General features: G+C 46.7%; 1 protein-coding gene across 2 annotated transcripts in view; it reads right to left on the reverse strand.

The window, feature by feature from the left end:
- The window catches only part of phka1a (phosphorylase kinase, alpha 1a (muscle)), a 64,685-nt gene extending 53,200 nt beyond the window's left edge, over positions 1–11,485 (reverse strand). Inside the window, exon 1 of one of the 2 annotated variants that reach the window (XM_046318783.1) lies at positions 10,852–11,485. In XM_046318783.1, coding sequence (XP_046174739.1) covers positions 10,852–10,929 — 78 coding nt within the window. In that variant the 5' untranslated portion in view covers positions 10,930–11,485. The remainder of the gene's footprint in view (positions 1–10,851) is intronic. The other variant, XM_046318784.1, reaches the window with a different exon arrangement.
- Positions 11,486–12,508: the final 1,023 nt, after the last annotated feature.

Genomic DNA, 12,508 nt, shown 5'->3' on the forward strand with positions numbered 1-12,508 from the left:
ACTCTCAGGCATATAATGACAGGTTGCAAGACCAGCCTCTCACAAGGCCGCTACACCTGGAGGCACAATCAGGTCCTCAAGAGCCTGGCTGCAGCACTTGAGACCAAGAGGAGTGCAACCAATTCATTACCTCCAAAAACAAGCAATCCCGTCAAAACAACAACATTCATCCGGGAGGGACAGAAAAGGCCCAAGTATCCTCCTACAAAGCCAGAAACTGGACACCTAGCTATGGCCCGGGACTGGAAGATGCTTGTCGATATTGGCCAGCAACTCATTTTTCCACCTGAGATTGCTTCTACCAACCTTAGGCCAGACATGGTACTCTGGTCCCCTTCACGAAAGGCTGTGTACATCATAGAGCTCACAGTCCCGTGGGAAAACTCTGTTGAAGAGGCCTACGAACGTAAGAAACTGCGTTACACAGAGTTGGCAGCAGACGCAACTCAGCGTGGCTGGAATGCAAAAGTCTGGCCAGTTGAAGTGGGATGCAGAGGATTCGTGGCTTCTTCCATCATCAGGTTGCTGAAAGAACTTGGAATCCATGGACAGGCTCTGCGGCAGACCGTCAGAGCAGTTTCTCAAGCAGCTGAAAGAGGTAGCCAGTGGATCTGGATCAAACGGAAGGACCCTTGCTGGGCTATAACTTCATGACCCCTCACCCCCACCTGAGAACTCAATTCAGATCCCTCCAACTTGAGGAGGGCATATGAGGTATGCGGTCAGCTGTATGGCTGGCTCAGAGAAGAGGACGCCCTGCCTTGCACAGTCCTGTGGGACATCTTAATTGGGCATGGGACACAAGCTAAGGCTTGATCACCCTTTAGCTGGCCACCTTTGATGAGGGTGTTTAGTGATTAAAGGCCGAAACACCCACTGATTCGAAGGCACACTACTGAGGATGTGTCCCAAAATTGACATCTTACCCCAGTCTAAGAAATAAACCTCCCATGCCACTCTGTCAACATCACGGCAAATCTCATGCGAGTGCATTCCATCTATTGGCACAATGGACAGTTTTTAACATCTCGTCCCGTGTTTTATGATTCTGATTATCTGGACCAGTCCAGTGACTGCTGTGAAAGGACAGCTGACAACATAGGAAAGTCTGTGTGACAGCTTGGAGAGACAGCTGACCGGAGGGAATAGACCCCACTGGGGCTGTCATGGGTTAGCTACCCATGTTGGCAGTCTCCGACGCTGTTTCAGTATGTTGGAGACACCCGCTAAGTGCTACTGAAAGTCAACAAAGGAACATACCCCTAGAGCCTGCGAGAGCTGGGGCGCAAGATGGCTCAACGACTGATCACACGGTTACGGACCCAGGAACGGAAACGACTACGAGTAGGAACACAGCACATGAGACAACCATAACAGCAGCAGGACACACACTTCAGGTGTGCAGCTGTGGTTGGGAGAGAGTAACATCGGCAAGGGGTTAAGGATCCATCAAGGGAGGAAAAGGTGCTTGTTAGAGAAGCAGAGACAGGGACCTCGCATTGACCAGTACTTCTTACGAAGCAGCCAGTCAAATCAGTCGAATGAAGCACAGCGACGGGACGCAAACCAAAGTTCGCAGAGCATCAGCACCCCTGTAACTGAGGAGGATAACACAAGCACAGAAATGCCGGTGGATGAACTTACCCAACCACAGAGACCTCTAAAGGGAAAGATCAAGGGCACAGACCGAGTGTGAAGTGGCCCAAAGCCGTTGAAAAGAGAGAGTGGGAAACAATCAACAACGACCTGACAAAAATCTTGGAACAACAGGTAGGAAAAGCAGAGAAAAAGCTTGAAAGGATGGGAGACATTATCTACCACTACGGAGAAGAGCGCTTTGGCGTAAACGAAAGGAGAAGTGGCAAGACACCTCCCGCGCCAGCCAAATCTAGGAGACAGCAGGAGATCGAGATACTTGTCAGAGAGAGAAGGCAGCTGAGGAAGCAGTGGAAGAAGGCCTCTGATGCAGAGAGAGAAGGTCTCATGCTACTCCAAGCAGACATTAAATGTCGGCTGGCAACCTTGCGAAGAGCGGAAAACTTAAGGAAACTTCGTAGGAAGAAGGAACACTCAAGAACACGGTTCTATAAAAACCCCTTTAAGTTTGTCAAAGATCTCTTCGCAAAGGAAAAGTGCGGAATCCTAAAAACTACAAAGCCTGAACTGGAAGAACATCTGGAAAAGGTCCACCAGGACATGAAAAAGGCATGAGCAGATAATCATCCCACATGACATCCCACCTATTCAACCACCAGAATTCAATCTGGACACTGACCCTCCAAAATGGTGGGAAGTAGAGAACGTTGTCCGAAGAGCAAGAGCGGCCTCGGCTCCTGGGCCTAATGGAGTACCATACAAGCTCTACAAGAACGCCCCGGATGTTCTACGCTTTCTTTGGAGGCTCATGAGGATAGTGTGGCAGAAGGAAATAATACCAAAGGCATGGCGAAGGGCTGGTGGTGTGCTAATCCCGAAAGAGAAGGATGCGACAGACATCAGTCAATTCCGACCAATCTCCCTTCTCAACGTCGAAGGGAAGATCTTTTCAGTATAATAGCACAGAGGCTGTCCACTTATCTGGAAAGGAACAAGTACATTGATACATCTGTACAGAAAGCAGGCATTCCTGGTTTCTCTGGTTGCCTGGAACATACTAGTATGATTTGGCACCAGATCCAAACAGCTAAGAAGGACAAGAGAGACCTCTATGTCATCTTCCTCGACTTGGCCAATGCCTTTGGCTCAGTTCCCCATGAACTCCTCTGGGAATCCTTCAACATTTTCCACGTACCAGAACCCATCACTACACTGGTAAAGGCCTATTTCAAGACCTGCAATTGTGTTTCACAACACCTGACTTCACAACAACATGGCAGCGCATGGAAGTAGGCATAATGGCAGGCTGTACAATTTCTCCTCTGGCCTTCACTATGGCCATGGAAGTCATCATCAGGGCATCGAGATGGGTGGTCGGTGGTGAGAGAACTAAGGAAGGGCTCCGTCTCCCACCTATCCGAGCATACATGGATGACATGACTACACTGACCACCACTGCAGCATGCACCAGGCGGCTACTTGCAAAACTGCAGGATAACATCAAGTGGGCACGGATGAAAATCAAGCCAAGCAAATCTCGAAGCATCTCCATAGTCAAGGGACAGCTTAAAGATGTGAGGTTCTGCATTGGAGATGACCCGATACCAACGGTGTCTGAGCAACCCATCAAGAGCCTGGGTAGATGGTACAACGAAAGCCTCCGGGATAAAGATCAAGTGCAGCAAGTAAGGCAGGACATCGCCGACGGTCTTGAGAACATCAACAAGACCCTACTGCCTGGGAGGCTCAAGCTCTGGTGCCTACAGTTTGGACTTCTCCCCGGATAATGTGGCCACTCACCGTCTATGAGGTCCCAATAACAACAGTGGAGAAGATGGAGCGAACCATTACCTCATACGTGAAGAAATGGCTGGGTGTCCCACGATGCCTGAGTAACATCGGCCTCTATGGCAAAGGGGTCCTTGAACTACCTCTTACAAGTCTAACGGAGGAGTACAAGTGCTCTAAAGTAAGACTTCAGATGACATTGAAGGACTCCAAAGACCAGACCATTAGCAAGGCTGCACCTCCCCTACAAACTGGACGGAAATGGACATCATCCAATGCTGTGCAGCAAGCAACATCAGCCCTGAGACACCAAGACATTGTGGGGAATATCCAGCATGGAAGAGGAGGCTTTGGCCTGGCAGCAAGCAAACCAACGTTCCATAAGGCAACAACATCTGAACGCAGGAAGCTGGTGGTCGAGGAGGTGCGCAGACAGGAGGAGACTGCAAGAAGTGCAAAGGCTGTCTCTCTTGCTAAACAAGGGCAATGGACGCGGTGGGAAGGCCTGGAGAGGAGAAAGATCAACTGGAGTGAGCTTTGGCAAATGGAGGCAAGCAACATCAGCTTCATCATAAGAGCTGTTTATGATGTGCTTCCATCACCAAAAAATCTACATCAATGGTATGGCGAGGACTCGACCTGCCCCCTCTGCCCAGCTCCAGCGACTCTCAGGCATATAATGACAGGTTGCAAGACCAGCCTCTCACAAGGCCGCTACACCTGGAGGCACAATCAGGTCCTCAAGAGCCTGGCTGCAGCACTTGAGACCAAGAGGAGTGCAACCAATTCATTACCTCCAAAAACAAGCAATCCCGTCAAAACAACAACATTCATCCGGGAGGGACAGAAAAGGCCCAAGTATCCTCCTACAAAGCCAGAAACTGGACACCTAGCTATGGCCCGGGACTGGAAGATGCTTGTCGATATTGGCCAGCAACTCATTTTTCCACCTGAGATTGCTTCTACCAACCTTAGGCCAGACATGGTACTCTGGTCCCCTTCACGAAAGGCTGTGTACATCATAGAGCTCACAGTCCCGTGGGAAAACTCTGTTGAAGAGGCCTACGAACGTAAGAAACTGCGTTACACAGAGTTGGCAGCAGACGCAACTCAGCGTGGCTGGAATGCAAAAGTCTGGCCAGTTGAAGTGGGATGCAGAGGATTCGTGGCTTCTTCCATCATCAGGTTGCTGAAAGAACTTGGAATCCATGGACAGGCTCTGCGGCAGACCGTCAGAGCAGTTTCTCAAGCAGCTGAAAGAGGTAGCCAGTGGATCTGGATCAAACGGAAGGACCCTTGCTGGGCTATAACTTCATGACCCTCACCCCCACCTGAGAACTCAATTCAGATCCCTCCAACTTGAGGAGGGCATATGAGGTATGCGGTCAGCTGTATGGCTGGCTCAGAGAAGAGGACGCCCCTGCCTTGCACAGTCCTGTGGGACATCTTAATTGGGCATGGGACACAAGCTAAGGCTTGATCACCCTTTAGCTGGCCACCTTTGATGAGGGTGTTTAGTGATTAAAGGCCGAAACACCCACTGATTCGAAGGCACACTACTGAGGATGTGTCCCAAAAATTGACATCTTACCCCAGTCTAAGAAATAAACCTCCCATGCCACTCTGTCAACATCACGGCAAATCTCATGCGAGTGCATTCCATCTATTGGCACAATGGACAGTTTTTAACATCTCGTCCCGTGTTTTATGATTCTGATTATCTGGACCAGTCCAGTGACTGCTGTGAAAGGACAGCTGACAACATAGGAAAGTCTGTGTGACAGCTTGGAGAGACAGCTGACCGGAGGGAATAGACCCCACTGGGGCTGTCATGGGTTAGCTACCCATGTTGGCAGTCTCCGACGCTGTTTCAGTATGTTGGAGACACCCGCTAAGTGCTACTGAAAGTCAACAAAGGAACATACCCCTAGAGCCTGCGAGAGCTGGGGCGCAAGATGGCTCAACGACTGATCACACGGTTACGGACCCAGGAACGGAAACGACTACGAGTAGGAACACAGCACATGAGACAACCATAACAGCAGCAGGACACACACTTCAGGTGTGCAGCTGTGGTTGGGAGAAGTAACATCGGCAAGGGTTAAGGATCCATCAAGGGAGGAAAAGGTGCTTGTTAGAGAAGCAGAGACAGGGACCTCGCATTGACCAGTACTTCTTACGAAGCAGCCAGTCAAATCAGTCGAATGAAGCACAGCGACGGGACGCAAACCAAAGTTCGCAGAGCATCAGCACCCCTGTAACTGAGGAGGATAACACAAGCACAGAAATGCCGGTGGATGAACTTACCCAACCACAGAGACCTCTAAAAGAGGAAAAGATCAAAGGGCACAGACCGAGTGTGAAGTGGCCCAAAGCCGTTGAAAAGAGAGAGTGGGAAACAATCAACAACGACCTGACAAAAATCTTGGAACAACAGGTAGGAAAAGCAGAGAAAAAGCTTGAAAGGATGGGAGACATTATCTACCACTACGGAGAAGAGCGCTTTGGCGTAAACGAAAGGAGAAGTGGCAAGACACCTCCCGCGCCAGCCAAATCTAGGAGACAGCAGGAGATCGAGATACTTGTCAGAGAGAGAAGGCAGCTGAGGAAGCAGTGGAAGAAGGCCTCTGATGCAGAGAGAGAAGGTCTCATGCTACTCCAAGCAGACATTAAATGTCGGCTGGCAACCTTGCGAAGAGCGGAAAACTTAAGGAAACTTCGTAGGAAGAAGGAACACTCAAGAACACGGTTCTATAAAAACCCCTTTAAGTTTGTCAAAGATCTCTTCGCAAAGGAAAAGTGCGGAATCCTAAAAACTACAAAGCCTGAACTGGAAGAACATCTGGAAAAGGTCCACCAGGACATGAAAAGGCATGAGCAGATAATCATCCCACATGACATCCCACCTATTCAACCACCAGAATTCAATCTGGACACTGACCCTCCAAAATGGAGGGAAGTAGAGAACGTTGTCCGAAGAGCAAGAGCGGCCTCGGCTCCTGGGCCTAATGGAGTACCATACAAGCTCTACAAGAACGCCCCGGATGTTCTATGCTTTCTTTGGAGGCTCATGAGGATAGTGTGGCAGAAGGAAATAATACCAAAGGCATGGCGAAGGGCTGGTGGTGTGCTAATCCCGAAAGAGAAGGATGCGACAGACATCAGTCAATTCCGACCAATCTCCTTCTCAACGTCGAAGGGAAGATCTTTTTCAGTATAATAGCACAGAGGCTGTCCACTTATCTGGAAAGGAACAAGTACATTGATACATCTGTACAGAAAGCAGGCATTCCTGGTTTCTCTGGTTGCCTGGAACATACTAGTATGATTTGGCACCAGATCCAAACAGCTAAGAAGGACAAGAGAGACCTCTATGTCATCTTCCTCGACTTGGCCAATGCCTTTGGCTCAGTTCCCCATGAACTCCTCTGGGAATCCTTCAACATTTTCCACGTACCAGAACCCATCACTACACTGGTAAAGGCCTATTTCCAAGACCTGCAATTGTGTTTCACAACACCTGACTTCACAACAACATGGCAGCGCTTGGAAGTAGGCATAATGGCAGGCTGTACAATTTCTCCTCTGGCCTTCACTATGGCCATGGAAGTCATCATCAGGGCATCGAGATGGGTGGTCGGTGGTGAGAGAACTAAGGAAGGGCTCCGTCTCCCACCTATCCGAGCATACATGGATGACATGACTACACTGACCACCACTGCAGCATGCACCAGGCGGCTACTTGCAAAACTGCAGGATAACATCAAGTGGGCACGGATGAAAATCAAGCCAAGCAAATCTCGAAGCATCTCCATAGTCAAGGGACAGCTTAAAGATGTGAGGTTCTGCATTGGAGATGACCCGATACCAACGGTGTCTGAGCAACCCATCAAGAGCCTGGGTAGATGGTACAACGAAAGCCTCCGGGATAAAGATCAAGTGCAGCAAGTAAGGCAGGACATCGCCGACGGTCTTGAGAACATCAACAAGACCCTACTGCCTGGGAGGCTCAAGCTCTGGTGCCTACAGTTTGGACTTCTCCCCGGATAATGTGGCCACTCACCGTCTATGAGGTCCCAATAACAACAGTGGAGAAGATGGAGCGAACCATTACCTCATACGTGAAGAAATGGCTGGGTGTCCCACGATGCCTGAGTAACATCGGCCTCTATGGCAAAGGGGTCCTTGAACTACCTCTTACAAGTCTAACGGAGGAGTACAAGTGCTCTAAAGTAAGACTTCAGATGACATTGAAGGACTCCAAAGACCAGACCATTAGCAAGGCTGCACCTCCCCTACAAACTGGACGGAAATGGACATCATCCAATGCTGTGCAGCAAGCAACATCAGCCCTGAGACACCAAGACATTGTGGGGAATATCCAGCATGGAAGAGGAGGCTTTGGCCTGGCAGCAAGCAAACCAACGTTCCATAAGGCAACAACATCTGAACGCAGGAAGCTGGTGGTCGAGGAGGTGCGCAGACAGGAGGAGACTGCAAGAAGTGCAAAGGCTGTCTCTCTTGCTAAACAAGGGCAATGGACGCGGTGGGAAGGCCTGGAGAGAGAAAGATCAACTGGAGTGAGCTTTGGCAAATGGAGGCAAGCAACATCAGCTTCATCATAAGAGCTGTTTATGATGTGCTTCCATCACCAAAAAATCTACATCAATGGTATGGCGAGGACTCGACCTGCCCCCTCTGCCCAGCTCCAGCGACTCTCAGGCATATAATGACAGGTTGCAAGACCAGCCTCTCACAAGGCCGCTACACCTGGAGGCACAATCAGGTCCTCAAGAGCCTGGCTGCAGCACTTGAGACCAAGAGGAGTGCAACCAATTCATTACCTCCAAAAACAAGCAATCCCGTCAAAACAACAACATTCATCCGGGAGGGACAGAAAAGGCCCAAGTATCCTCCTACAAAGCCAGAAACTGGACACCTAGCTATGGCCGGGACTGGAAGATGCTTGTCGATATTGGCCAGCAACTCATTTTTCCACCTGAGATTGCTTCTACCAACCTTAGGCCAGACATGGTACTCTGGTCCCCTTCACGAAAGGCTGTGTACATCATAGAGCTCACAGTCCCGTGGGAAAACTCTGTTGAAGAGGCCTACGAACGTAAGAAACTGCTTTACACAGAGTTGGCAGCAGACGCAACTCAGCGTGGCTGGAATGCAAAGTCTGGCCAGTTGAAGTGGGATGCAGAGGATTCGTGGCTTCTTCCATCATCAGGTTGCTGAAAGAACTTGGAATCCATGGACAGGCTCTGCGGCAGACCGTCAGAGCAGTTTCTCAAGCAGCTGAAAGAGGTAGCCAGTGGATCTGGATCAAACGGAAGGACCCTTGCTGGGCTATAACTTCATGACCCCTCACCCCCACCTGAGAACTCAATTCAGATCCCTCCAACTTGAGGAGGGCATATGAGGTATGCGGTCAGCTGTATGGCTGGCTCAGAGAAGAGGACGCCCCTGCCTTGCACAGTCCTGTGGGACATCTTAATTGGGCATGGGACACAAGCTAAGGCTTGATCACCCTTTAGCTGGCCACCTTTGATGAGGGTGTTTAGTGATTAAAGGCCGAAACACCCACTGATTCGAAGGCACACTACTGAGGATGTGTCCCAAAAATTGACATCTTACCCCAGTCTAAGAAATAAACCTCCCATGCCACTCTGTCAACATCACGGCAAATCTCATGCGAGTGCATTCCATCTATTGGCACAATGGACAGTTTTTAACATCTCGTCCCGTGTTTTATGATTCATAGACAGCATCGAGTGGGATTTGAAGCGCTGTAAGAAATAATTCCTTAACTACTTTCAGGAAATTCTCCTTCTCTTTCTTGAATACCAGTAAGTACTAGATTTTACTCTGATAAATCTAGTCTGTATGTCAATTAAAGCTTCTCTCAGAAAGAGGTTCTCCGTTTTAAGTTCATTAACGTCCGTCCATTTTAGCTTGTTTGTGTCTTTCTCAAATGCCGCAGCTTTTTCCGTCACTCATCTCGAGGCCTTCAACTCCTTTATATACTTATATAAATATATATACTATCTTTACTGACTAATTCAAGTATGCCCAGTTTGTCATTTATCGACTTTAACAGATCACTTTCCACCCTTACCAGTCCCGGTGGTGAAAAGCCTAAATTGTCTGTATCCGTCGAGGAGTCGCGTTTTCTTTTAGAGATTGATGTTCCTCGTTTACTCTCCGTCATGTTTGAGTGTTGCTTGTTTTTGTAATATTTGACGATACATTTCTCTAGCCTTATTTCTTTTGTGTTGTTTTCCAGATTGAACGTCATTACCCATGAGTATAAGAAGTTATAATATATAGTCTAACTTACAGATATTGAATATTACGTTTTTATCTTGAGACGATCTGCACCGCTGTGTTCAGTCCGCCATCTTGGAATCTTACAAAACAGGTAATTACTTGATACATTGGAAAGAATTTACAAAACAAACTAAGCAAACTAGAATGCTATTTGGCCCTAAACAGAGAGTACAGTGGCAGAATACCTGACCACTGTGACTGATCCGAAATTAAGGAAAGATTTGACTATGTACAGACTCAGTGAGCATAGCCTTGCTATTGAGAGAGGCTGCCGTAGGCAGACATGGCTCTCAGGAGAAGACAGGCTATGTGCTCACTGCCCACAAAATGAGGTGGAAACTGAGCTGCACTTCCTAACCTCCTGCCAAATGTATGTCCATATTAGAGACACATATTTCCCTCAGATTACACAGATCCACCAAAAAAATAAAAAACAAATCAAATGTTGATAAACTCCCATATCTACTGGGTGAATTAGGCAGTCATTGTAAATAACTATTTGTTCTTCGCTGACTTTCCTAGTTAAATAAATGTAAAATCAAAATGTTTTTATTTTTATTTTTTAAATGCCACAGTGTTCCATCACAGCAGCTAGATTTGTGACCTGTTGCTACAAGAAAAGGTCAACCAGTGTAGAACAAACGACATTGTAAATACAACCCATATTTATGTTTATTTATTTCCCTTTTTTAACTATTTGCACATAGTTACAACACTGTATATAGACATAATATAACATTTGAAATGTCTTTAATCTTTTGGAACTTCTGTTAGAGTAATATTTACTGTTAATTTTTTGTTGTTTATTTCATATTTGTTTATACTCTATTTCACTTGCTTTGGCAATGTAAACATATGTTTCCCATGCCAATAAAGCCCTTAAATTGAAATGGAATTGAGAGAGAGAAATAAATAAGAATAAGTGATACGTCGTTTCAAAGGGAGCTTTTGTGAGCTTTCTCTAAAACCAATGTTCACGCTATGTAAACATGAATGTCCTGCAAGCTGCTGTGTGCAACAGTCAACATGTCCCAACGCCACAGACAGTAGGTTAGTTTAGAGGTCAGAATGGATGGCCCTAAAAAAAATATATATAGCGTTTAGCAGAAGGGACAACACATAAACAACCCTCACTTGATCTCGGAGTATGGTTTGATGCACTATCCGGGCATAGTTGTCCAGTTTCACTCCCGAGTTGCTTCTACTTCTCATCTTGTTGGGTTGATGACACGCGTCCGTATCCGTGGTTGAGCAGAGAAAAGGAAGCTTTGAGTTCTCCCCGGGACTCGCTTCGGCATTAGCCTACTTCACAAATATCTCTATTGTTTGACACGACGAACAAGACAAGACGGAGTTGAGAGGTGATAGGAAACGTTAAGTTACAAATGTTACAGTAGTAGTCTACTATCGCTGCACCGCCTCCAAACGTCCTGGTATCGATGAGCGAGCTATGGCTGAAACATAATTAACACTGTAGGCTGAAATCCGATATCGTCCTGAAAATAAAAAACACCATCAGCTGTTCCAACCTAGAAGTTACACGAATCAACGTGGTGCACGCAGAGCAACCGCACACAAACCACTCTGTGTTTTGACTGTATCGCCTTTGTTGCTGTCGAATTCTTCAGACAGCGAGTTTCTGCAGAGAGAAAAAGTAACCTCTTAACTCATGTAAACATGGTGCGAACTAAAACCAGGAAGAGTGCAAAACTATTACACAATCAAACTGACAACTGAAACAATAACCCAAAATAATGTATCCGTAATTTATAAAGATATAATTATGGTATAGTCACTGGGAGATCTGAGGCGTGTTATTGGAGATATGTAGGGAACTATTTTGTTTTTAGGTGTCTGCAAGGACAGAGGGACTGGAGCGTTCAATTGTTTTACAACACGGTACCAGACAAACGTTTATTTGGACCGTGTTCTACATTGTATAATAATAGTGAAGACATCAAAACTATTAAATAACACATATGGAATCACGTAGTAACCAAAAAAAGTGTTAAACAAATCAAGAGAGATTTTATATTTGAGATTCTTCAAAGTAGCCACGGCTAAGGGCTGTTCTTATGCGCAATGCGGAGCCATTAGCCGTGGTATTGTTTAGCCGTGGTAAATACATATTTTTAAACGGGGTGGTTCAAGCCCTGAATGCCTATTGGCTGAGAGCCGTGGTATATCAGATGGTGTACCACCAGTATGACAAAACATGTTTTACTGCTCTAATTAAGCTTGTAAAGAGTTTATAGTAGCAATAAGGTTTGTTCAAATAATGATTGACATACTTTCATTAAAAAGGTTATTTTGATGAATGTATTTATACTATTTTGACCTTCCATACATTTCTTTGTATATATCCATTAAAATGATGCCAGATGAATGATTGCGACAGGTTGAGAAACGTTGCCTGACTGTCTGTCTCTTCCCGACTCCCGGTCCCTGCTGGAGACATGCATTACTATGGGACAGCTGGAGACTGAATTTGAATGTTTAAACAATATTGCAAATGTCAGAGAGACAGACAGCAAGGTTTATACAAATCTCCGCTGTTGAAAACTAAATGTTAGTCTAAAAGAAATGTGAGATAATGTCTAGATGTTTTTTATAGTGGAGATCAATTTTATAAATTGCCTGGCTGGGCTGATGAGACAGTGGATTGCTCAGTCAGACGGGACAGAGTAAATAGGCATTTTAACGTCATAGGGCTGTTCCGGTGGGAACTTGTGGAATAGACACCGGCTGGAATGCACTTTTAACCAATCAGCATTCAGGGATTAGACCAACC

The sequence above is a fragment of the Oncorhynchus gorbuscha genome, linkage group LG21, assembly GCF_021184085.1.
Source record: "Oncorhynchus gorbuscha isolate QuinsamMale2020 ecotype Even-year linkage group LG21, OgorEven_v1.0, whole genome shotgun sequence".
Taxonomy (NCBI): Eukaryota; Metazoa; Chordata; class Actinopteri; order Salmoniformes; family Salmonidae; genus Oncorhynchus; species Oncorhynchus gorbuscha.